The following is a 23,292-nucleotide window of genomic DNA, read 5'->3' on the forward strand; positions in this document are numbered from 1 at the left end:
AAAGGTTTTTTTTTTTTTTTTTTTTTTTTTTTTTTATGGTGATGGAGTCTCACTCTGTCCCCAGGCTGGAGTGCAATGGCGTGATCTCAGCTCACTGCAACCTCCACCTCCCAGGTTCAGGTGATTCTCATGCCTCAGCCTGCCAAGCAGCTGAGATTACAGGAGCCCCTATCACGCCTGGCTAATTTTGTGTTTTAGTAGAGACGGGTTTTCATTATGTTGGCCAGGCTGGTCTTGAACTCCTGACCTCAGGTGATCCACCCGCCTCGGCCTCCCAAAGTACTGGGATTATAGGCGTGAGCTACCGCTCCCGGCCTGAAGGCTTTCTTAATACCCACTGGTCCTCCACAGTTCTTCCCACACTAGAAGCTCGTTCCTGCTCCAGAGTCTGCACCTGCTAGTGCCTGGCCTGGAATGTTCTCCCTCTAGCTCACACCATGGCTGGCTCCTTCTCATCCTTCAAGGTCTCAGCTTCAAGTCATCTCAGAGTTCTTCCCTGACACCCCAGCTGCGGTAGGTCTCTCCTGATTTTCCCCACAATGTCACCCTGTATACTTAGTACTTGCTGCCACCTGCTGGGATCAGAAGTGTGTATTTATGTGACTGGGGTCTGTTTTCCCGTGGGAATGTCAGCTCCATGACAGCAGCTCTATAAAGTTTCGCAGCACCTCACACAGTGACCTCAGCCCCTGGGAGGCACATCAATGACCGGCGGGTGTCAGGTGAGTGAATGACCACATGTAAGCAGAGCTGCATTTGAATCCTGTTCACCGGCTGCTTGGCCTGCTCCTGTTCCATCCTGTCCCCAGGCCAACCACTGCCTCTCTGAGGGCAGGAGTGAAGTCTTTTCCCACCAGCCCTCAGCTGACCCACCGCCAGTGCTCAGGGGGAAGAGCCGGGACTTAGAGTGCTGGGGAGCAACTCAGAGGGCTGCTGAGGACTTGGAATCAGGCCAGAGCCCCTCACACTCCCCCACCCCAACTATACCTCAGGGTGCTTCCTGGGAATGATGAGGTGCGCTCCCAAGTGGCTTTCCTTAAAGCCAGTTCCAGGCCTCTCGCTGCTGACGCTGTGACGTAGGTGTGCCCTGCACTCAGCCGCTGCTCTGTGCCCTCTCGCTCTGAGGAGGCCCTCCTCTTCCCCGGCCCTGGTGAGCGTTCTGATGCGGACTGGAAACCCTGTTCATGTCTGTTCCTACATTGTGAGAAGATGCTTGCATGGCTGTTTTTCACAGTGAAGAGATATCTTTACTCTGGCAGGTGCAGAGGTCTCCTCTGAGTATACACGATGTGATTCAGAGAGTCCCATGGGTGCATGCGTGACACAAAATCACCCTATGGAAGTCAGGTCTTCCCTATTCTGTCCACCAAGTCAGAAAACGTCCTCATGCCCCATGTGCACTTCGGACACACCCCATTTAGAAGCACACAGCTTCACAAATGTGGAGCAAATCACTCACACAGGCTTCATTCCCACCTTCAGACAGATTTGACTGGAGCTTCCCAGCTTCCATATGTCATGGCACGGCAGTCACTTTATCATTTAAAACACGTTAGATCTATGTCCACATTCAACAGCAAAACATACTGAGCACCTCTTATGTGGCAAATGTTGTTCTAGACATTGGGAACATGGGGTAATAAGCTAAACAAGGTACTGCCACCATGTGGAATTCTCAGTTTAGTGGGAGAGGCAGACAAGGAACAGGTAAACAAATATATAAGCTGCTCCCAGCTGGCGTGCTAGTGGAGACAGTGTGAGGCAATGGGGGTGACTGCTGGGGCCAGAAGGGTGGCTTTGGCCAGGATCAGGAGGGCTTCTGAGACCAGATCTGGAGGCTAAGAAGGAGCAATATGGGGAGCACTCCAGGCAGGAGGAAGCACAAGTGCAAAGCCCCAGGGAGTGTGAAAGACTCAGAGAAAGCCAGTGTGCTGGAGCTCAGAGGGCAAAGGAGGGAGGACCTGGAGATGAGGCTGAGATACCACCTTCCTCCCAGGTCAGCAGGGGTCAGGTAATCCACAGCCTTACTAACCACACTTAAAATGAAGACACAGGGTATTCTAAGTGTAATGAAAAACTTTTGAAGGGTTTTAGGTGGGGAATTTAAGTGATCTTTTACCCAGAAAAAGTTGACTAAACGGCATGGCAATGCATGAATAAAAGAACTGAATGAACAACTTCTGAATCTATAAACATATGCTACCTAGGGTCTCTCGGTGCCAAGGTCATGCTGAGTTCTGCAAGAACGTAAAGACAAGAAGCTCAGGACAGCCCACAAACTCTAGAACCATGAATGCCACACCAAACCAAATGTTCCCTCCACTGCTTGGAGTTTTCTGGGCCCCTCATAAACTCAGCCCACTGTGTGGGTAGGGAAACCAGATTAGAGAGCAGATAGTTTAATATCACACATGGAGCTGACTCCCCAAGATCTCAGGTGAGGGCAGTGCTGCTCCCAGGATCCTGGAGATTTCCAGCTGGTCTCCAAGGCCCTGGAGGACGCCTTATACCCCTCCACCTCCCACACCCATCATCTCTTTTTGAGATTCAGAAGATGAGGCTCAAAAAGAGGTTTTCTCCAGGTAGCAGAGGGAACCCAGACTTCCCAATTCTCACCAAGATACCAGGAACAGAGACCAGCTCCAAACACAACAATGTCCCCTGTGTGCCCATAGTCAGGGCCCTTCCCCACAAGAGCAGCCAACTCGCAGAGAAGCACAGACCTTCTCCAGCTTCTCCACAGAGCCCCACCCACCTCCACAGCTGAGGACTGGCCTCCCTCACAGAGTGGGACTGCAGTTTCCATCCCCATGGCCCCAGAACCTTGCTGGAGCTCGCCATAAAGCGGTTGTTCACATAAAGGGGCAGAAGGAGGAAGGTAAATGGTCAAGATTATGGGCACTGAAGCCAAAGAGCCCTGAGTTCCATCCCAGGCTCTGCTGCCTGCTGGCCCCATGACTTTGGACACAAGTCTTCACCTCCTCAAGCCTCAGTCTCCCCATATTTAAAAGGCAGACAAAAATACACCACTCACAGGTTTGTGTATAGATTTAATATAATCCACATACTGAGGGCTTAGCTGAGTGTCTCCCTCACAAAACTAGTTCACAAATAGTTTTTATACAAATCTGAATGGTGATGATGATGATGGAGTCAGGAAGTCAAGCAGGACTGACACTGGCATTCCTGGTGCTCATGTAAACAGGCACCTGGGACATACTTGTTAATGCCAGAAAGAAGGAAGACTGGGATGTTCTAGAAAGATTCCTGTTTTTCTAAACAAAATTTTCTGCATAGCCCTCAAATTAGCAGAAAATCTGGTCCCGCTGGGTTCCCAGCACCCCCACCCCACCTTGTGCCAAACCTTAAGAGAGCCACCTCCCAACTCCCACTCCAGGACACCTCTCTGGGTGGTAGCAGGTGTTGCGGTGAGAAGCTTGTGGTTTTGAAAGCTGGTATTGTCACCGCGGCAACTCCCCATTTCTCTCTCCCTCAGTGTCCAGAGAAGAGGCTAGGGGCGTCTGAGGGAGCACAAAGAGTATCGTGTGGCCAGGGCTTTGGCAGAGCTTGGTGACAACTAACTGTGGCCATGGGAGTGATCCGCAGCAATAAAGGTGTGGCCATGGTTTCTATCTGCCCTTGCCCGACGCCCACTGCCAGCAGGGGTAATTAGGGACCTCTCCTCCACAGATTATGGTGGCTCCATTTCCCATCCTGCTCCACTTTTGTCTCCTAAAGTTACACAACCACAGAATGGGTGAACGAACACCCACTCAGCAAGCCCTCTTCCAGCCAAGGGCTAAGCACCCATCACAGAGGGCCTGGGGCTGCTGGTGCCAACTTGTGGGCCAACTCTCAGGTTATAGGAGGTGGAGTAATCCTGGAGAAGTGGTGCAACCCAACACCCCATGCCCTTCTCCCTTTAAGGTGAGGAAGGGCTATGTATGTGTATGCATATGTATCCACGCATGTCAGCACCCGTGCAGGCATGAACACCTGGTGCTCATGCACAAATCCATTCCCTCCACAAATATCATTTGAGCATCAACTGTTCTCAAAGGATATGAATGATGATGGTGATGATGATGAAGTCAAGAAGAGGGACTGACACAGAGCACTCTGGCCCTGGGCACTGCCAGTTGCAAACAGGCACCTGGAAAAAGTTAGGCACTGCCAGGCACTGAGGGTACAGAAGAGGGTGGTGCAGAGTAGAAAGGGGTAGTCTGCGGGCAGCTGTGGAGGGGTCATCTTTGTAGACTCCACCCACAGACACCTTTTTTCCCAGCACTTACTGTCATTGCTATTCCAATTCCAGTCATGTTGGGGCACTGGTGCCTCTCTATTGCATCCCCTACCCCCAGAAAGAGTTATTGGATTAATTCATTCCACTGTGACCTGGCTTACTTAGATTGATAATGAGTAATGTCTTTGTGTCCCCAGACTTTGGGTGAACCCACAGTGCCCAGAGCTGGAGCTGCAACTGGGAGCTGCCCCTCTTCCTTATATAAGAAGCAATGCCAGCTTTCTCTTTCTCACCAAGGAGCGACTTTTCCCACTTTCCTCCTGTCCGCCTCACCTGGGTTTGTATCTTCCCCTCTCCTGTCCCCAGCTGCCCCAGGCCTGGCTGCCTGTCACCTGGTCCCTGCTTCTCTTTTACTAATTCTGCTTCAGAAATATTCTGTGAAGTGTTCATCCTGGCCCCAGTTAGCATCAGCGGGGCACTCAATGAAGTGAAATCTAAGCATTGTCATTAATTTCATAATGTCATTAATTGTCATTAATGTCATAAATACATTGTCATGTTTTTCATTCAGAATGTCCTTTTCTCTGTCCTCATCTCCCAGCATGGGACACAAAGAATGAGGGGGCAGCAAAGACCACCCCACTCAGCATATCCAGATTGTTCATACATTTTTTCCCAACACACACTGCTAATTTGTGATTAGATGTTGTGGCACGGAATCCACTCATGAGCCCCCAGGGTCACGCAGCCCTAGGCTCATTGGGATCTACGTCCTCGTCCTCATGGCTGTCAGGCTCCAGCCAGAACACTGTCCTTCAGGGAAGTCGGAGTGGGTGGGGGTCCCCCCTTCACCCTCCCCCATCTCCACTTCAGATGCAAAGTGCACATATGGCTCATCTCCATCTTTGGGGGAGGTTCTGTCTAAAGTCCTCCCAAAGATTCAGATTGTATGACAAATCACGTTCTAGACTATCACGGGCAAGAAAGGACCCAGGCATTTGCATCATTACCCCCAGACAACAGCTTCATTAGGCTGAAAGGGAGGTTTGCAGCCTCTCGTGCTCCGCCACTGACCTGGGCCTCTCACTTCCCCATTGTCTGTAGGCTCCAAGGCTCTCGCTCCAAACCATATGGTCCATTTGGGCATCTCACACTGCCTTCCAGGGAAAGCAGGCGTTGGGAAGCACTAGGGGCAAGTCAGAGGCCTGCCGCAAGATCCAGGTGTAAACTTGTCCCAAAGTGTTGTCAGACTGGGCCAGAAGAGAAGAACCACCAGTTATTAGAGAAGGCTGAACCTTAAAAAGCAGTGTGTGGGTCCAGGAGGGGGGAGGAAGGGTCCTGCGCCCGAGGGCAAAGGAATTAAGAGCCTCGGTATTTGACCCCTCAGAGAGCAGGTGGCCTGTTGGCTCCATGAGTCTGACAGCATGTTAGTATGGAGACCCTGGGGTAGCAGTGCTCATGCTAAGTCCACCTCTCCTCACCCTGGCCCCCTAGTGGGCCCAAGTATTTGGAGATTTCTCAGGGGTCCCCAGACTACAGACATTTCTCCCGTGAAGCCGATAAGCAGATGCACACTCTGGCTGCTGCAGTGTGCGGTCGCCATTCCCCTTCTCCAGTCCCCAAGACCCTGACAACCTTAAAAACCAGATTGTCCCTGAGGATACGCATGTGTCCAGTTTAAAGGGGATTTTGGGGGCAGGGCGGGGAAATCCACCCCAGCCTCTATCTCTTCAAAATCCCACCACTTTGAAACTCCATTTTGCTCCAAGCCTTTGCAAGATTCCAAACACTTGGAATTAACCCGGAGGCCACCGCCATCCCCAAGCAGCCACAGGGGGGCCTGGTTTCCCTGGGAGAGAAACGTATCCAGAGCACGCCCTGGCTCCCAGTGGCCCTGAGGCCGGGAGCCCTGGGAGGGCACTCCAGGGAAGGAATTCATCCTGATCTAGAAATGGGCCGGTGCGGACCTCGTGGATGTTTCTTTAAGAGCAGGGGAAGGAAACACAATCTCTCCTCGTGGTGCAGCACTTCTACCCCGCCAACGGTGCGGATTAGGGCCAGGATTAACATTTTAAACTCGACCAGACTTTCTGACTCAAAGATCTTCTTTGGTTAATCGTATTACTATCCCTGGGATTACTGCTTTACTCTTTGCAAAACAGATTCTAAAATCAAATTGATTAAAGTTCCCTCCTGTCTTCTCTTTACTCCTTTTGGGGCGTAGGGGGAGAGGCTGTAGCTTCTTAAGGAGACGACTTTTAAAATCGAATCTCACTTCGCATTTCTCTCCTTGCCCCTCCTCTGCTTCCAGGCCAGGCGGCGGTAAGAAGACTGGCTGGCGACACGATTCCTTTTTTCCCGCCCACGTCAGCTCCTAGTTCCTGGTAATTTATCCCATATTAAAACTTCCTTAAGTAAGAATGGACAAGCATCAGCACCTGCTATGCAAATGCGGCCAAATCCAGCCCGGGCCGCGGGGCGTGCGCGCCCGCCCGACCGCGAGCGGCCATTCAGCGCTCCCAAGGCGCCGGCTCTACTCTTCATATGGAAACCCGGCCGGTCCCGACAGATTGCGGCGGGGAGGGGCGGGGGCCAGAATGCCCTCCCAGCCTCGGAAGGCGCCCAGAGGGGACTATCTGCACCTCTCTCTCCAGTGGGTTGTTTTCAGCCATACTCCATTCTTCCAGCCATCTTTGTTGTTTCCTTAACGAACGTCCTATATTAGTGCCAATGCCCATTTTGCCGGATTTCCCTCCAGAATTCAACCTTATTCTCCATCCCAGCTCTTCCGGAGCGGTGGCAGTTTTTTTGTTTTGTTTTGTTTTGTTTTTGTTTTTGAGACGGGGTTTCGCTCTTGTTTCCCAGGCTAGAGTGCAGTGGCGCGATCTGGCCTCACTGCAGCCTCCGCCTCCCGGGTTCCAGCGATTCTCCTGTCTCAGCCTCCCAAGTAACTGGGATTACAGGCGTGCGCGTGGTGGCAGTTTTCTAAGGGTAACAACTTTCCCACCACTTTTATGCAGGCGCGTTGGTCACCAGGGAGTGTAGGACTTTGCCCCGAGGGCCCCAGGAATGTGGATGGGGTCGGGTAGATCCTCATAGCAGGCCCCAAATCCGTGTCAGGGGCTCGGGAGCCTGGCGCACTCCCCGCCTGCAGCCAGGCGGAGGAGGCAGGCCGGGTGTCCGCGCGGCCGCGGTCGTCCTGCCGGATAACAAGGATTAGTGCGTTGGGGACGTTTGAAGCAGTGTCTGTGCTCACGTGGCTGGAGGCCGCAGCGCGGTCGCCTCTCGTGCGGCCCTAATCCCCTCACGCGGCTCCGGCGGCGAGCCGGCCCCGTCGGGGAACTGGAACTTGCTGGCCCAGAGTCCCGGCTCTCGCTCCACGCGGGCGCGGGGCCAGGGCGCCCACGCGGCAGTGCCCACGCGTCCCCCAGCGCGCCCCGCCGGGTTCTCCGAGGCACCAGCGGTAGGAAGAACCACGGCGCTAGGGTCATTTGCTCAAGACTCGGGGGGAAGTCCCCTTCTTCCAGCCCAGGAGCCTTTATTTGTGGCTGCATAAAAGAAATCCAGAAACGCCTGGTCTCCCCTGACGGAGCAAAACCCAAGGGGCGGCGGCGGCGGCAAGGGTGGGGGTGCGGCCGGCGTCCCAAAGAGATGCAAAGTGATAAATACATTGTTTAGAGGCCGCCTGCTCGGTCCGTCCCTTGGGGGCATAGAAAATGAGGCGCTTTCCTCCCCCTTTAACTCGAGGGGAGTACTAATAATTCATGTATGTTATAATTCTTCACTGCCCCTAGGTAGTCTGGGAAAACTGGAAGAAAAGAAAATGCCAGAAAGTTATGGTAAAACTTAAGATGCGGCCGAAGTCGCTTTCTTTGCCCCTGCTGCGAGTGTTTGAATAAGAAGAATGCTCCTGGACTGTAACAAGCAAAAAGAATGAAGAAGACAAAAGATTTCCAGAAAAAGGTTTAGCTGGAAGACAAGGCAAGTGAAACTGAAAGGAGAAAAAAAGCATTTACAATGGAACAATAAGTGTACTAATCGCTTTGATATATTATACAAGCCCAAAGACCCAAAACATTGTGTAATTATTTATAAATGACTTCTCCACTCCTGTGTATAATGCAGAGGAAAGAATAAAACTGCAGGCTACTCTCTAAACTATTTCTAAATAGACCTGGTTCAAAAGAAGGCAGAAGTGTTTGAAATAAAATAATTAATGGTGGATTTTATGGTTGTCTCATTAAAACATTTTAATTACTACAAACAAAATGCATTTGTGTTTGAACCCAACATGAATTTATGTAGCTGAGCGTTAAGGTAGAGAAAAGCAAAAAGAAAACACTTAGCAATTTTTGTGTTTATTTCTGAATTCTTTCCATAAACCAATAGTCAGATTCCATTAGGATACGTTTCACTGTGGCTTCTTTTGTACACACAGAAGAAAACACCCTCACACAGTTTTCCCACACTTGATTCACAAGCATCCAGGGATGCGGGAGGGCAGGGGGATGTGTTTATAATCCCTAGTAAAGACCTTCTTAAGAATTCAAAAACATGAAGCTGGCAAAAATGAAACTGCTCAGGAAAATTCACCCTGGCTTTAGCAACTTCCTGTGGCAGGTGCAGCCTGGCTTTGGGGAGCTAAACCTAGTGACAGCAACAGCGGGGCTATGGTTTGGGTTTTTGTTTTTATCTGAGTGCAGAAGATTTAACTTCAAGAGCTCTAAGAGAATCAAACTCAGAGGCTCTGAAGGTGAGTCTGGAAGGATTCACAGCTTCTAGCAGCTGATGTGAAAATGACTCCAGGCCTCATTGCTGAGGAGAGGTGGGGCAATCACCTCCACCTGCCCCCTCTTCAGTTCAGGGCCTGCACCCTCCCTTGTGGGCCCTCCCTGTGTGCACACCCCCCTCGCCTCTGGGCACAAAAAGGACATTGTTTCACCCAAGACTGGCCCTAACCACAAACGCACTTCAAAATTTGGCCAGCCCAAGCACATGCTGTCCCCCAACACCAGTGCAGGCTAAAGAATCCCAATCAAACTGGACAGATGCTTGTGGAAACAATGTGTTTGGCTGCAGAATTGCCCAGTGTCATTTGGGAAGGCATTTCGGGCACAGCACAGAATAAAGGAGAGGTGTACTGGGGCTTCTGCTGGAGCCCAGGACTCATCCCGCGTGTAGGCAGATTGCACTTCGCCAAACCCATCAGCAGACAATGCTGAGGAATATTCAAGCCGACATCTCCGAATTGGGAAACCCATACAGACGGCACTGTATTTAGCAGGGCAGGGGCCGAGGGGGCCTCCACGGATTTCTAGAAACCATGGATAATTTGCCATTTTCCTTGCTCTGTCACTGAAAGACCCCTCTGTTTCCCCCGTCCTGCCTCGTTTCCCCCCTCCCTTTTGCCCCCCCTTCCACAACTGTCATGGGTCATCAGTAAAGAAAATAGGGAATTGTTTCTCTTTTCCAACCCCACCCTTTTTCTCTTATATGGAAAACCAACTGCATATCTTCGGGTGTACTTGATGCACTGAAAGGAACCTGCGAGCTCTGTGTCCAACCTCATCATTCATCCTTTCCTCTTGAGGAACTGCATCTTTTTTCCTTTTTTTGTATAAAGATAACAACATTTTCTTTCTAAAATGCCACCCACAAAACCAATGCAACTGCCCCCTAGATAGCTTCAGAAAGAAAATCATCATCGAAGTCAAGCAGTCTTGTTTATGAAGGGTGGCCCTCTCCACAACTTCACTTTCTGTAAAATTCCCCATCAAGGACCGCTGTAGATATCAGCACTGCAGAGTGGCCTTGCAAACTCGGTGCGGTGCACTGACTGCCCTGTCCCCAGTACGTGAGTGGCTGAATAAGATGCCCACAACATTCCCTTCTCTTGTCATAAGCTGCAGCTGCGAGTTCATATGTACTGTAAAAAACAACTTTGCTTTGAAACCCCACAAAGCTCAGGTCTACACGAAAGTGCCACAGCACTCTTGAAATTAATATTCTATCTAACCCATTGGAGGGGACAGAGAATAATCAATCTGAGCTAAAGCAATTTAGGAAGGAAAGTATGAAATGTGATGGTGTCCTCTTCCCCTCAGCCCCTTCAGATTATCATGTCAGTACTTGTTATTACAGGACACTAACTGACCAGTCTAGTTCCTGTTACAGCATCTCTCAACCGCAGGTTGAAGTGTTTCTGAAAACCAGAAGGGAGGCTATCTGACTCAGCCTCGCATCCACAAAAGGGCTGGAAGGCTATGGACACTAACTCCAAACGAGGTCATACACATGGTCACTGAGACACTGACAGGGTGGAGGAAGATGCTCCATCACAAATTCCAATCTGAATCCATCCCTGGATCTCCATGCCTACAGGCACTATAGTTTGATGGTCACTTTAAAATCCTGAAATTGCCCTGTGAACAGCACAGACTCCTTTATATTTTTGTGAACCACATTGATTTATTATTTGTAAATGTGTATAATTTACCACCATTTCTCCCCTATTTTGGCCTTTCTTTATTAAAAAATAATAATAAACCAAGTCTCTCAAGACCCTGGAAGCATCCAACGCCTTGCTCCACCCTGAGAGCCCCTCCCTCTCATTTCCCAAGAAAGCTGTTTCTTCATCAGTGTGTTGATGCCAGAAAGGTCTTCTTGATGATGAAGTAAAATCACCTCCCTGCTGGTCTCACCGGGGTCTTGAGTCAGATCCCTAGGGCTGTCTGGAACAGGTGTGCCCTTGGAGCTCCTCTTAGCTGTCACATAAATGTACCTGACCTGCTTCAAGAGCTGAGGCAAGCACAGGATAGGAGAGTGGTTGCTAATGCAAGATATCGATTCTAGTGTGAATAAATTGGCTCCAGGTATCAGTCAATAGCGACTTCAACATGTGCTCCAGAGGTTCTGATTCAAGGGGTATGGGGTGGGGATCCTCACCATCACTACTACCGCAGGTGACCACAGTGTAAGAAGCTCCAGCTTAATCCTTAGTCCCTTGGAACATGTGCTCCACCTTGGAACATCTACCTACCCTCCCCTGCCCCCCAGCAGATTGGCAGCTGGATGTCTCACACATCAGGCAGAACACCTGGTGCGGTGCTCACCATGGTGGCGCCTGCTGTCGTTGGATTTATTACATGCCCCCATCACCTTCTATTGTACTCTGAGAATACTGTACTCATGTACTAGGCTTGGAAGGCTTCAAGGGGCAGGAGAAACTTTCATCTTCCCTGGCAAGCATGCGCATCCTTCTAACTGTGGCCTGGCCTTTTTCTCTTGAGGAGAGGCTCTGGGCCTCTTTAAGCTGCCCCTTCATTCTCATCCTGCCAGGGCTCAGCTCCATCCTCAGTAGATCACTTATAGAAGGGCCCCTACAGATGTACTTATAAAAAGCACAAGGGGTAGGCACTAACAGCCAAGAAGGAGCCGCGACATGCCCTGCCCAAGAGCCAGGAGCAGGCAGGGCAAGGCTTGGATGCTTGCCTGCTCAGCTCTCTTAAGGTTCAGGAAAAGGAGGGAAGCATGGCAGGAGAAAGCACAGACCTACTACTAGCTCATAAGGTGGCTCTGGACATATTTGACAAGGTGCCCTCTATGGACAGGTGTAGCCCATGTCAGGGTGCATAGTTTGGCGGGTAGTAGAGAGGCTAGATTTCAGCCCTTATTTGCCCCCTCTACCAGATGTCCTTGTACAGTGAATGACTAGAACAACTTTAACAGCCCTGCTCAGAGAAAGCAGCAAGAGGAGGAGGAGACAGAATGGAAAGAGGAAGGCCGCCATGGCCATTCAAGGGCCACCACAACTGCCCCCTTATTCTCTTTCCACTGAGTTCACCCAGAAGCCCTATCCTCCAGACCAGTCCCCCTAGCCACTATAGTAACCCCCAGCCCTCTCTTTCCTTAAATTGTGTATTCACATCCCATCCATCCTTCAAGGCCTTTGTGAGCCCCCTACTCTGCCAAGAAGCCTTCCCTTTGGGAGGTGCACAACACTCTTCAGATCTGCTACCTTAATAGGTCCTCAACACCTCTCTAGTCCTAATGCCACATCTCCTCTCCTTTAGGACTATAGGCCTGCTTCACACTCCAAAAGCACCTGGCACAGGGCAGCATGCAGTAGGCTCTCAGTGTGTATTCGTCGATTGATTGTGATGGAAGAACGTAGAGTGGAGGCTGAAAGGACTTCTGAGTCTGGCCTAGTTTGACCATCAGCGATCCCTGGGGTAACCTGGAAAAAAGACCACCCCATCTCCCACCTCAGTTTCCCATGTATGAGGTGCAGCAGATAGATGAATAATTTCCAAAGATTCTGCTGGCACTGAACCCTGGCTTGCAAGCCTCAGAGCCCATGATCCCCATCAGCCATGTTTATCACCCCTATCACCCCAGTGTCCAGCACAGTGCCTGGCCCAGCACAGGTAATCAACATAGCCAATGGATTATTTCAAAATAATACAAGGCTAAGTCTCTATGCTTCAGCAACCTGAGAATTTAACTTGGTGTTTTATTTATGAAACCACAGACACTAATCCTGGCCATCTGAAGCAGAAAAGCCTCATGAACGAAAGGCCCACCATGGGAGGGCTCATGCAATCAGTGGGAAGGCTGGAGAACCAGGCTCAAAAAACAGACGGAACCAGGGCAGGCCCTGGGAGGAGTTCAGACAGGATGTCCACTGGTTCCTGGTCACCTCTTCCACCACTGGTCACTGGCTGTCCCAGGTTGTTGCCCCGTGACACAAGTGAACTCTGGACTGTCACCAGCTCTGAGCCTAAATTGCAAGTGGGGTAGCCAGTTGCCTGTACTAAAATCTTTTGGCCACACCCTAATTGCTAGGAATGGGGAATGGGTTCTCATACATTCAAATTTCTCAACAGGAAAGCTCTACAGGTACCTCTCAGCCAAAAAAGTGACACTGGCCAAACCAATTCTCTCCTTCAGGAATTGGGAAAAGTGTTTGTTGTAGTAGGTTGAAATAATGGCCCTCTGTAAGATATGTCCACCCAGAACCTCAGAATGGGACCTTATTTGGAATAAGCATCTTTGCAGATATAATTAAGGCAAGGGTTGCAAGACTAAGTCGTCCTGGATTAGCTGGGCCCTAAATCAAATGACAAGTGTCCTTATAAGAGACAGAGAAGGAGAAGACACAGAGAAGGACATGTGAAGAAAGGAGGCAGAGATTGGAGTGACACAGCTGCCAAACAATGAATGGCAAAGATGGCCAGGAGCCACCACTAGAAACTGCGAGAGAGGCATGTCACAGATTTTCTCTCAGAGCCTCCAAAAAGGAGCCATCCCTGCCAACACCTTGATTACAGACTTCTGGCCTCCTGAACTGTAAGAGAATGAACTTCTGTTGCCTTAAACCACCCAGTTTGTGGAATTTTGTTGTGGCAGTCCAAAGAAAGGAAGGTGACACAAGGAGAGAAACGAAGGGAGGGTATGTGTGTGTGTGTGTGCAGAGAGAGGACCCCTGGGCTCCTGCTGGTTTACACAAGTCCTCAAAGCCCTTGGGTTCTTGAGAAGCTCCTGTATCCATCCAACAACTGCCCTTTCCTGAATGAACTGGTTGAAGCCACTTTCTGTGACTTCTAATAAATCTCAAGCCCTTACATATGACTGTGTCCTAGCCTTCCACCTAAGTCAGGGGTACAGGCAGGGTGCAGTGGGGGAAGGGGACAGCTGGGCAGAGTCCCCTGAGCCAGAAGGCAAGTGCTGGTCAGCGAGCCGAGGTGGGCACTGCCACTACACAGCTCCCTTTCTCAAAGGTGCCAATCCCCCCCCCCCTCCAAAGAGTCAGCTGGGATCTCAGGGCAGCAGGCCAGGCATCTGGCCTGAGGCTACCACCTGGATATCAGGGGAGGCGGCAGGCACTTTGCTGAAAGCTGCTCATTTTGTTTTTAATACCCTCATCCTATAATCCAGTGCTGTTGCTTACTATTTATCCCCCAAGTACAAAGTTGGGCGATGTCTGGGCCTCTGTGGTTCCTGGGTGAGTGCAGAGAAAAGTGACTCCTGACATGCAGAGGGAAGACCTGCTAGAATAGGCGAGTTTAAGACACCAAAGGTGCAAAGGGGTTTGGAGGAAAGGGGTTCCACTGTGCACCTGCTGCCCTCCACGGGCCAGCTCTCTCTTGGGCCAGGGAAGCTGAATCCCCTGGCTGGCCCGCCCTGAAGAGGGCCACAGAGGCTGCAAGCAGGGCTCCAAGAGACGGTATGCAACGGATTTCTCCGGGCATGGGGCAGGCAAGGTTTCAGGAACTCTGGAGAAAAGGAAATTCTCATACTTCTGTTACCTTAAGAATCTTGGGGTGACTGTTGGGGCAGAGGTGTGGAGTAGGGTGGAGAAGGGAAGGGAAAGAAGGGAAGGGTGAGACCAAGACTCAAGGCAACCTGGGAAATCACCCGATCATCTTTTCCACTCTCCTCTTTGCACTCCCCAGATGAAGGTCAAAAGATTCTTTCCCGTTTCTTCATCAACCTGAACGGAGCAGTGACACTTACCCTTGCCCTGCGCCCCGTGCCTCTGGCATGGCCACTCTCCATTCTATTAGAAAATTATTTTCACCCTGTTCAGCGACTGCTGCACATTTAGTGTTCCACGAACATTATCTCTGATCACCCTCCACAGGGTAAACTTGTGTCTCATTTTACAGATGGGGAAAGCAACGCTCAGGGAAGTTAAATTACTCGTCCAAAGTCACGCAACCACTCAGCAGCCGGAGAGGGGATGTGAACCCAAACTCCAAGTCCCCTCCAGGTTTCCGCAACTCACTGGGCGGCTCACACTTTCGCGCTCGCGCCCCGCCTCCCCGTCCCACCCCAGCGAGGGGCGCCCAGCCCGCCTCGAGAGGAGCGTGCCTCGGCCGCTAATCGCGCGCCGCCCCCGCCTCCGTTTCACTGCCTGGAGACGCCCTGGCCAGCTTAGCCCGAGCCGACTCCCGGGGCCGCGCGACGCCGCCGATTGGCCGGCGGTAATTACGGGCACACTCCGGGTGGGGGGAGGGGCGAGGGCGGCCTCCCGCGAGCATAAATTATGCAAATACCCAGGCGCTGCACGGGGATGACCTGCCGCCTCGCTCCATTCACCCGGGCTGCCGCGGGGGGCGGAGGTGGCAAAGGAGGGGGGCGCCCATTGTTGCGCCGGGTACTTAAGGGGTCCTGAGGCCAGTCGTGTGCCACACTCGGTGCTCACACGAGCTGATCTGATCGCCGGCGACATCACTCGGGAGGCAGGTCGGGCGCGTGGTCCCTGCAGGCGAGGCGAGGAGGCGAGGCCAAGTTCTCCGTGCGCCCCTGCACCCTTCCAGGCTCTCGCACCTGCAACTGGCAAAGAGTAACAACCCCAGGCTGTTGGGAACGTAAGTGCGCCCTGGCGGCCCTGCCCTCAGTCCGGGCTGCAGCTCTCTGAGCGACTTTCTATCTGTCCGTCGGTCCTGCACAGCGCAACGATGCCAGCTCCCCTTGAGACCTGCATCTCCGACCTCGACTGCGCCAGCAGCAGCGGCAGTGACCTGTCCGGCTTCCTCACCGACGAGGAAGACTGTGCCAGACTCCAACAGGCAGCCTCCGCTTCGGGGCCGCCCGTGCCAGCCCGCAGGGGCGCACCCAATATCTCCCGGGCGTCTGAGGTTCCAGGGGCACAGGACGACGAGCAGGAGAGGCGGCGGCGCCGCGGCCGGACGCGGGTGCGCTCCGAGGCGCTGCTGCACTCTTTGCGCAGGAGCCGGCGCGTCAAGGCCAACGATCGCGAGCGCAACCGCATGCACAACTTGAACGCGGCGCTGGACGCACTGCGCAGCGTGCTGCCCTCGTTCCCCGACGACACCAAGCTCACCAAAATCGAGACGCTGCGCTTCGCCTACAACTACATCTGGGCTCTGGCTGAGACACTGCGCCTGGCGGATCAAGGGCTGCCCGCAGGCAGTGCCCGGGAGCGCCTCCTGCCGCCGCAGTGCGTCCCCTGCCTGCCGGGTCCCCCAAGTCCCGCCAGCGACGCAGAGTCCTGGGGCTCAGGTGCCGCCGCCGCCGCCTCCCCGCTCTCTGACCCAAGTAGCCCCGCCGCCTCCGAAGACTTCACCTACAGCCCCAGCGAGCCTGCTTTCTCCTTCCCAAGCCTGCCCAAAGACTTGCTCCACACAACGCCCTGTTTCATCCCTTACCACTAGGCCCTTTGTAGACACCGTTACTTTCCCCCTCCCCTAGTCAGCAGGCAATAGATGGGGCCCCAGCTGCCGCCTCGGGACCCCCTCTACGCGGAGGGAGGAAGCGGGAGCTTTAAAGCGGTCAGGGATACCTGAGCCGCTTGTTAGGTCGCCGCACACTCGCTGCGGCTGCCTCTTGGTCTGTTTCCCCAGTCCTCAGCCCCGGGCCCCTCCTGCCCGCCCCTAGACGGCCTTTCCTTTTGCACTTTCTGAACTCCACAAAACCTCCTTTGTGGCTGGCTCAGAACTGACCCCAGCCACCACTTCAGTGTGATTTAGAAAAGGCACAGATCAGCCCCTGAAGACGAGGTGAAAAGTCAATTTTACAATTTGTAGAACTCTAATGAAGAAAAACGAGCATGAAAATTCGGTTTGAGCCGGCTGACAATACAATGAAAAGGCTTAGAAAGGAGAGACAAGGAGTGGGCTTCATGCATTATGGATCCCGACCCCCACCACTGCAGGCTCGCTCTAGGAAGAACTGGAGACTCTTGCTTAGCTATTCAGACACAGGGCTGGAGAGTACTTTAATTTATTCAAGATGCTTCATTCATATGAAAATGTATTTTTGTACATAAAGAGTTTATTATGAGCTATCAAAGTTTACATTTTTGTACTGCAGATGCTTCATGTAAATAAAACTAAGAAAAAAATAAGTCACCAAGTTTCTTGCCTAATATTAGTGTCTCTGGGGCTTGTCTTGCTTTTCCCTGGTGGCTCAACCACTAAAGTGAAACACTATCCCCACTCACCTCCAAAGCCTCCATTCCTGTTTCAAAAACAATTAAAAAATAAAACGCACCTGATTTCCACCAAGAAACGGATAAAGACAGACTAGGGCATTTGGGATCTATCATTCCTTTCACCTTGTAAACACAAGGGAGATCTTTCAGGCTCCCCATAAGCCAATTAAGACTTTTTAGTAGGGAATTAGCCCCGGATCCGCAGCTACCTGTTGAGGTAGGGGCAGTGGGAGAGTCTTTCTTTTGAGGAACTCCACATCAGCTGGCTCTGTGTTTCAAAGAGAGGGGATTAAAAAGATCAATACAGTGTGACCACTGGTTAGGAAATCCCAGTGACAGGTGGGCCTAGGCTAGGCAAGCAGAAGGGTCCACTCTTGTAACAGCCTATTTAGAGGGGGAAATTAATTTGTAAACAATGCCTCCAAATTGTTGTCCATTGAGGCTGGGTTCACCCTGGCTGTGAGGTGTGGGATGAATCATGCTGGTGTGGTGTCCTGAATGGGGTGTGTAGCTGCCTAAGATTGTGAGCTAGGGTTCCTGCATTCTCCTCAACTCCCATCCCCCCAACACATACACACACTTAACACTAGCTGTGGCTCATAGTGGTGGGGAAGGGAGGGGCACACAGAGGGATGGCTTGGGTGCAGGGCTTCCTCAGCCAGGCCTCAGGGGCAATAGCTAAAGCTTTCATTTGATGCCAGAGAAATCAGCTGCCCAAACTCAGTGGGGATTTTTCTGGCTGCAGTGTGTTTGTCTGTTGTCTGACAATTACCTAACAGCATCGGCTAGTAGCAGTTTTTGTTTTAAAATTTTAGAATGTGGGTAATTACAAGATGTAGTTCCTAAAATGCTTTTACTGACTTTCCTCAGCTCACAAGTTACCCTGTGTTGTTAAGACTAGATCTCGGCCAGGCACGGTGGCTCACGTCTGTAATCCCAGCACTTTGGGAGGCCCAGGCACATGGATCACTTGAGCTCAAGAGTTCAAGACCAGCGTGGACAATATGCAAAAGTTAGCCATCGTGGTGGTGTGCACCTGTGGTCCCAGCTACCCAGTAGGCTGAGGAGGGAGAATCACCTGAGCCCAGGGAGGTAGAAGCTGCAGTGAGCCCTGATGGCACCACTGCATTCCAACCTGGATGACAGACTGAGACCCTGTGTCAAAAAAAAAAAAACAAAAACAAGTCTTTTTTTCCACTGAATTCTTCTTTTTCATGAATATAGTGATTTAGTGGCAAGGATGCAAGGGGAAGGTGGGAATGGGTTCAGGAAAATGTGTCCTGAACACCAAGTTGGTACAGTGAATGATATTTATAGAGAAAATACATTTGTTTAGGAGGCACAGAGAAGCAGAGGGCCAGAGTATGGTCACTGATAGCAGGTTCTACTTATGGAAGCATTTTCCCTCCTCACATGTTATCATAGTGAGTTGGATCCACAGATCCATACACTAGGTCCCTGAAGGCATCACTAAGCCCAGCCATTGGCAAGGCACCCTCCTTCAGATAAAAAGGCTACTTTGTAGAAGGTTCTGGAAAGTTGAATGCCTTCTCTAATCATCACCAGAGAGACAAAGTCATTCAAGAAAATCTTCAAATCTCTTCTGCTAAAAGCTCCAAGGAAAAAGTCATGTTTCTAAAATAACCCAGCCCAGGGTCTCACTCTATTGTCTGTCTCAGAATTGATTCACTTGACTAGTTTTGTGTTTTCTGTTTTCCTAACGCAAATAACAAAATGGTCTGCATCAGATTTTCTGCTCTCCCATGCATAGGATGCTTGGAAGTGACGCCCTCTAGCTTTCTGAAGGGCCCAGGACAGATTCAAGAAGGGCAAGTCTCCTATGGAGGGTCCAGCCGTAACATTGGCACACATGTCTGGGACAGGGGAAGGGAACAACAGATTGTGTACTGATTATTGTCCAAGATCCTAGGGGAAAGCACTGGCAAACAGCTGCAGCAGGAGCTTGGCCTCATACAGCTGCATATGTGCAGCACTGGAAGCAGTGGGGAAGACCTTTACCACTGAGACTGAACATAGCAAATCGTATCCTCAAGTTTGTTGCCACAGTAGGCTCACAACTCAATATGTAGAGATGTAAGACCCAGAGCACCTTTCCAAAAAGAAAAGTCTTTAACAACATCATTGGTGGGCATCTCTACTCCCACCAGTTAATACTATTCTTCTAAGGAAGTCAGCATATATGTGCAGCTCTTGGAGTTCTCAAATAGGGGAAAAGAAGAAAAGTGATTAAAAATGCTTATCCCCACCTCAGGGACCTCTTTCTTCCTGCAGCAAACTCTTATTCATCCACAAGCCACCTGTGGAGGTAGGGGTGGGGTGGGGATCAGGGGTGAGGTGGGAGTAAGAGAAGAGCAGGCAAATTACTAAAATTTCCTACACAATGACAGAACATAGACCTCACTGCTGACAGCTATGTCTCTATCCTCCACATAGTCTTCCACTAAGCAACCAGCAGGCACTTCAGAAGGTTTCTTCATTCCCTATCTTTATCTCTACATTTATTTTTGCCCTGGTTTAACATATGTATTTTGTTTTGTTTTGAGACAGTCTTGCTCTATTGTCCAGGCTGTAGTGCTATGTCATGAGCTCAGGTCACTGCAATCTCTGTTTCCTGGTTTCAAGCAATTCTCCTGCCTCACCCACCCAAGTAGCTGGGATTACAGATGCATACCACCATGCTTGGCTAATTTTTTCTACTCTTAGTAGAGACAGTGTTTCACCATGTTGGCCAGACTGGTCTCGAACTCCTGACCTCAGGTGATCCACCTCCCTCAGCCTCCCAAAGTGCTGGGATTACAGGCGTGAGACACCCCACCCAGCCAACATATATATTTGTATACATTGCTTCCAAGCCTTTGTGAAAGCAGGCAAGGGAAGATTAGCATGAACTAGTAAAATAAAGATTCCACCCATTCTCTTATTTCTTTAATGACTTTTTATCAAGCCCCTACTATGTGCTAAGCACCTTTCTAGGCACTGCAGTAACCAAGACATACAAAGTTCTTGGCCCAAAGGAGCTTTCATTCTGGTGGGGAAAGGCAAAATAAATTTATGAAAAATTGGGTACATTCTGAGGAGAAAAAATAAAGAAGGTGACTCTGGAATGCCAGAGTGGGAGAATGGTTGCTCTTTTAGAAAAGGTAGTCAAGGAAGGTCTTTGAATGTTGTTACATTTAAGCAAAGGACTAGATGAAGACAGGGAGTGGGAAAGTCATGCCAGTATCTTGGGTGAGGGGAGCATCCCAGGGAGAAGGCCCAGCAAGGGGAAAGCCCTGGCCATGCAGCATATTAGAGGGACAGCAAGGAGGCTGACATGGCTGGAACAGAGGGCATGCCATTGGCAAGGATGGACAGAGAGATGGCGATATCATTTGGCTCTGTCCCCACCCAAATCTCATCTTGAATTCCATGTGTTGTGGGAGGGACCTGGTGGAAGGTAATTGAATCATGGGGCAAGTCTTTTTCATTCTCATGATAGTGATTAAGTCTCATGAGATCTGATGGTTTCAAAAAGAGGAGTTCCCCTGCACAAGCTCCCTTTCTTTTCCTGCTGCCATCTATGTAAAACGTGACTTGCTCCTTCTTGTCTTCTGCCACGATTGTGAGGCTTCCCCAGCCACGTGGAACTGTAAGTCCAATTAAACCTCTTTCTTTTGTAAATTGCCCAGTCTCAGGTATGTCTTTATCAGCAGCATGAAAACTGACTAATACAGATGGGATGCACAGTCAAATCACGGTGAGCCTTATGAACTATTATAAGGATTTCAGGTTTTTTCTCAAGGTGATTGGAGGGCTGAAAGCAAAGGTGTGCTATGAATCACCTTATATTTTTAAAGGCCACACTAGTTGTTATACGGATGATAGATGCTGAGGCCAAGGCAGAATCAGGGACCTAATTAATCATCTGGCCATTAGTCCTAAAAAAAGGAGTATATAGTGTAAAGCTGATGAAAAGTGGTCAGAACCAGGATACACTTTGAAGATAGAAACACCAGGATTTGTTGTTGAGCATGAAAGAAAGAGAGGAATCAAGGATGGCTTCAAGGATTTGAATTAGGAGCGATGTGGATACAGAACCTATCCCAGAAAGCCCTCTACAAATGGGTAATTTAGCCTGAAATGCTCATTTTAGTACCTAAAACAAAGATAGAAACATGAGTGTTGGGATCCGTATTAGTCTGTTTTCACACTGCTGATAAAGACATACCTGAGACTGGGCAATTTTTTTTTTGTTTTTAAAAGAGGTTTAATCGGACTGACAGTTCCAGGTGGCTGGGAAGCCTCACAATCATGGCAGAAAGCAAGGAGGAGCAAGTCATGTCTACATGGATGGCAGCAGGCAAAGAGAGAGCTTGTGCAGGAAAACTCCTCCTTATACTATCAGATCTCATGAGACTTACTATCATGAGAACAGCATGGGGAAGACCTTACATCCCACATCCCTCCCACAACACATGGGAATTCAAGATGAGATTTGTGTAGGGACACAGCCAAACCATAACAGTGTCCATGAGCTAAAGACAGGTTGGTGCTCAAGAGAACCATAACTTTGTCTGAATTGGGGACTAAGATAAATGCCCCAAAGAAAACTTATGGCAAGTGTAGGGGAAGGGACTTATGGTGTCACAGCCAATGCCCTCAGTATCACCAACCCATCATCGCCACCCTAGCTAGCCCTTATGGAGCCCTTACCCTGTGTTCTATGCACCGCTCTGAACAAACCACACATAGTAACTTATTTAATTCTTCCACCCATGAGGTTGATTATACAATTATCTCATTTTACAGATAAGGGAAGTGAGGCATAGTCAAATAACTTCCCTAAGATAACATGACTAGTAACTCATGAAGCTGGGATTTGAACCTAGGGAAACTGGCTTCAGTGCTCCTGCTGTGGTTTCAATTATCTCTCAAGGAATAAAAATGAAGCACAGCTGAGTGAAAAGCTGGGGCTTAGCTTCAAGCCCCAGTTTAACCCGGGAGTAAGCTGGATCATAGCAGGAGGCAGGACCACAGCTGCCACTCTAGGGCCTTTGGCTGAATGAGGAAAAGGGCACATTCACCCTACTCCTCTCACTTAGGTAGGAGAGAACTAGCCTAAGAGGGTTTAAGGGTGAGTTATCTGGCAAACACCTGGGATATCAGTTTGCAGAACCAACAGAGCTAAGAACCTGGTGGCATCCTCGTGAAAAATCAGTTTCCACCAATCCACATCTGTCTAGAAAACCCCATACATTTCACCAGTCAGTCCTAGACATTTTTTTAGAAAATATATATGCAGTTGCTCCAGCCTCAGCCAAGCAGGGAATCAAGGCCACAAAGTTCAACACCAAAGAGACCAACTGTGAAGATTTTAGCCTAGAAGATGCTCCTGGTAAGTTTTACCAGTTGCCTGCAATGGCCATAAGCCAGTAATATGCCTAAGTATATCTCTCCTTAGGAGCTGTCACTTCTCAGCTCAAGCACTGAGTTTATCTGCTGCTTACTGGGCTGATGGTCAGGAGCCAGGCAACCCTGAAGGCAGGATGCTAAAACTAGACATTGGGGTTTCAGATGGCTGAGCTTATGCCATCCTTTTTGGCAGGGTACCGTTTGTCTTCTAAGGTCACTGTCTGGTTCAGATGAAGACCATTGTGTCATTGACAGATGCCATCTTCTGGTCTTGAGAGTAAGGGGAAACATGCATCCAGTTTATGCTAAACTGGTCTCAAGTCTCCCAGATTCAAGCAAAAGAGGAGAGCCAGAGTATATACTGTTTCATTGACTCAAATTTGATCTTCACTATGTCTAAAGAACTGCACTTGGCCCTTAATCATATGCTGCTTGCTTCTATTAGGTTAAACTCGTCCTGACACAAACTGAACACCTTCTGCATAGCCAGCATATGAGCTTGGTAGATTGTACTATTGTTCACAATTGTTGGTTCCTTCCCCCCACTTTTACCATGCACTCCCATGTAGGTTGATAGTCCTTCCTGTCCCAGTGACTTTGGCCTTGGTCATGGGACTGGCTTTGGCCAATGGATTGTGAGTACACATAAGCTATGCCACATCCAAGCAGATGTTTTCCT

The 23,292-nt window shown here is 50.2% G+C and overlaps 1 protein-coding gene across 1 annotated transcript; it reads left to right on the plus strand.

Annotated features, from left to right (window-relative positions):
- Nucleotides 1-15,440: 15,440 nt before the first annotated feature.
- Nucleotides 15,441-17,118, plus strand: NEUROG1 (neurogenin 1). The gene has a single exon (XM_017871926.1). It carries the CDS (start codon nt 15,706-15,708, stop codon nt 16,420-16,422), a length of 717 nt encoding a protein of 238 aa, XP_017727415.1. The 5' UTR covers nt 15,441-15,705; the 3' UTR covers nt 16,423-17,118.
- The last annotated feature ends 6,174 nt before the right edge of the window (nt 17,119-23,292 follow it).

Source organism: Rhinopithecus bieti, unplaced genomic scaffold (assembly GCF_001698545.2).
Source record: "Rhinopithecus bieti isolate Rb0 unplaced genomic scaffold, ASM169854v2 scaffold_5889, whole genome shotgun sequence".
In the NCBI taxonomy this organism is placed as follows: domain Eukaryota; kingdom Metazoa; phylum Chordata; class Mammalia; order Primates; family Cercopithecidae; genus Rhinopithecus; species Rhinopithecus bieti.

What these genes read in the sequence shown, in the direction of transcription:
- NEUROG1 (XM_017871926.1), top strand. Translation starts at nt 15,706, where the DNA reads ATGCCAGCTCCCCTTGAGACCTGCATCTCCGACCTCGACTGCGCCAGC.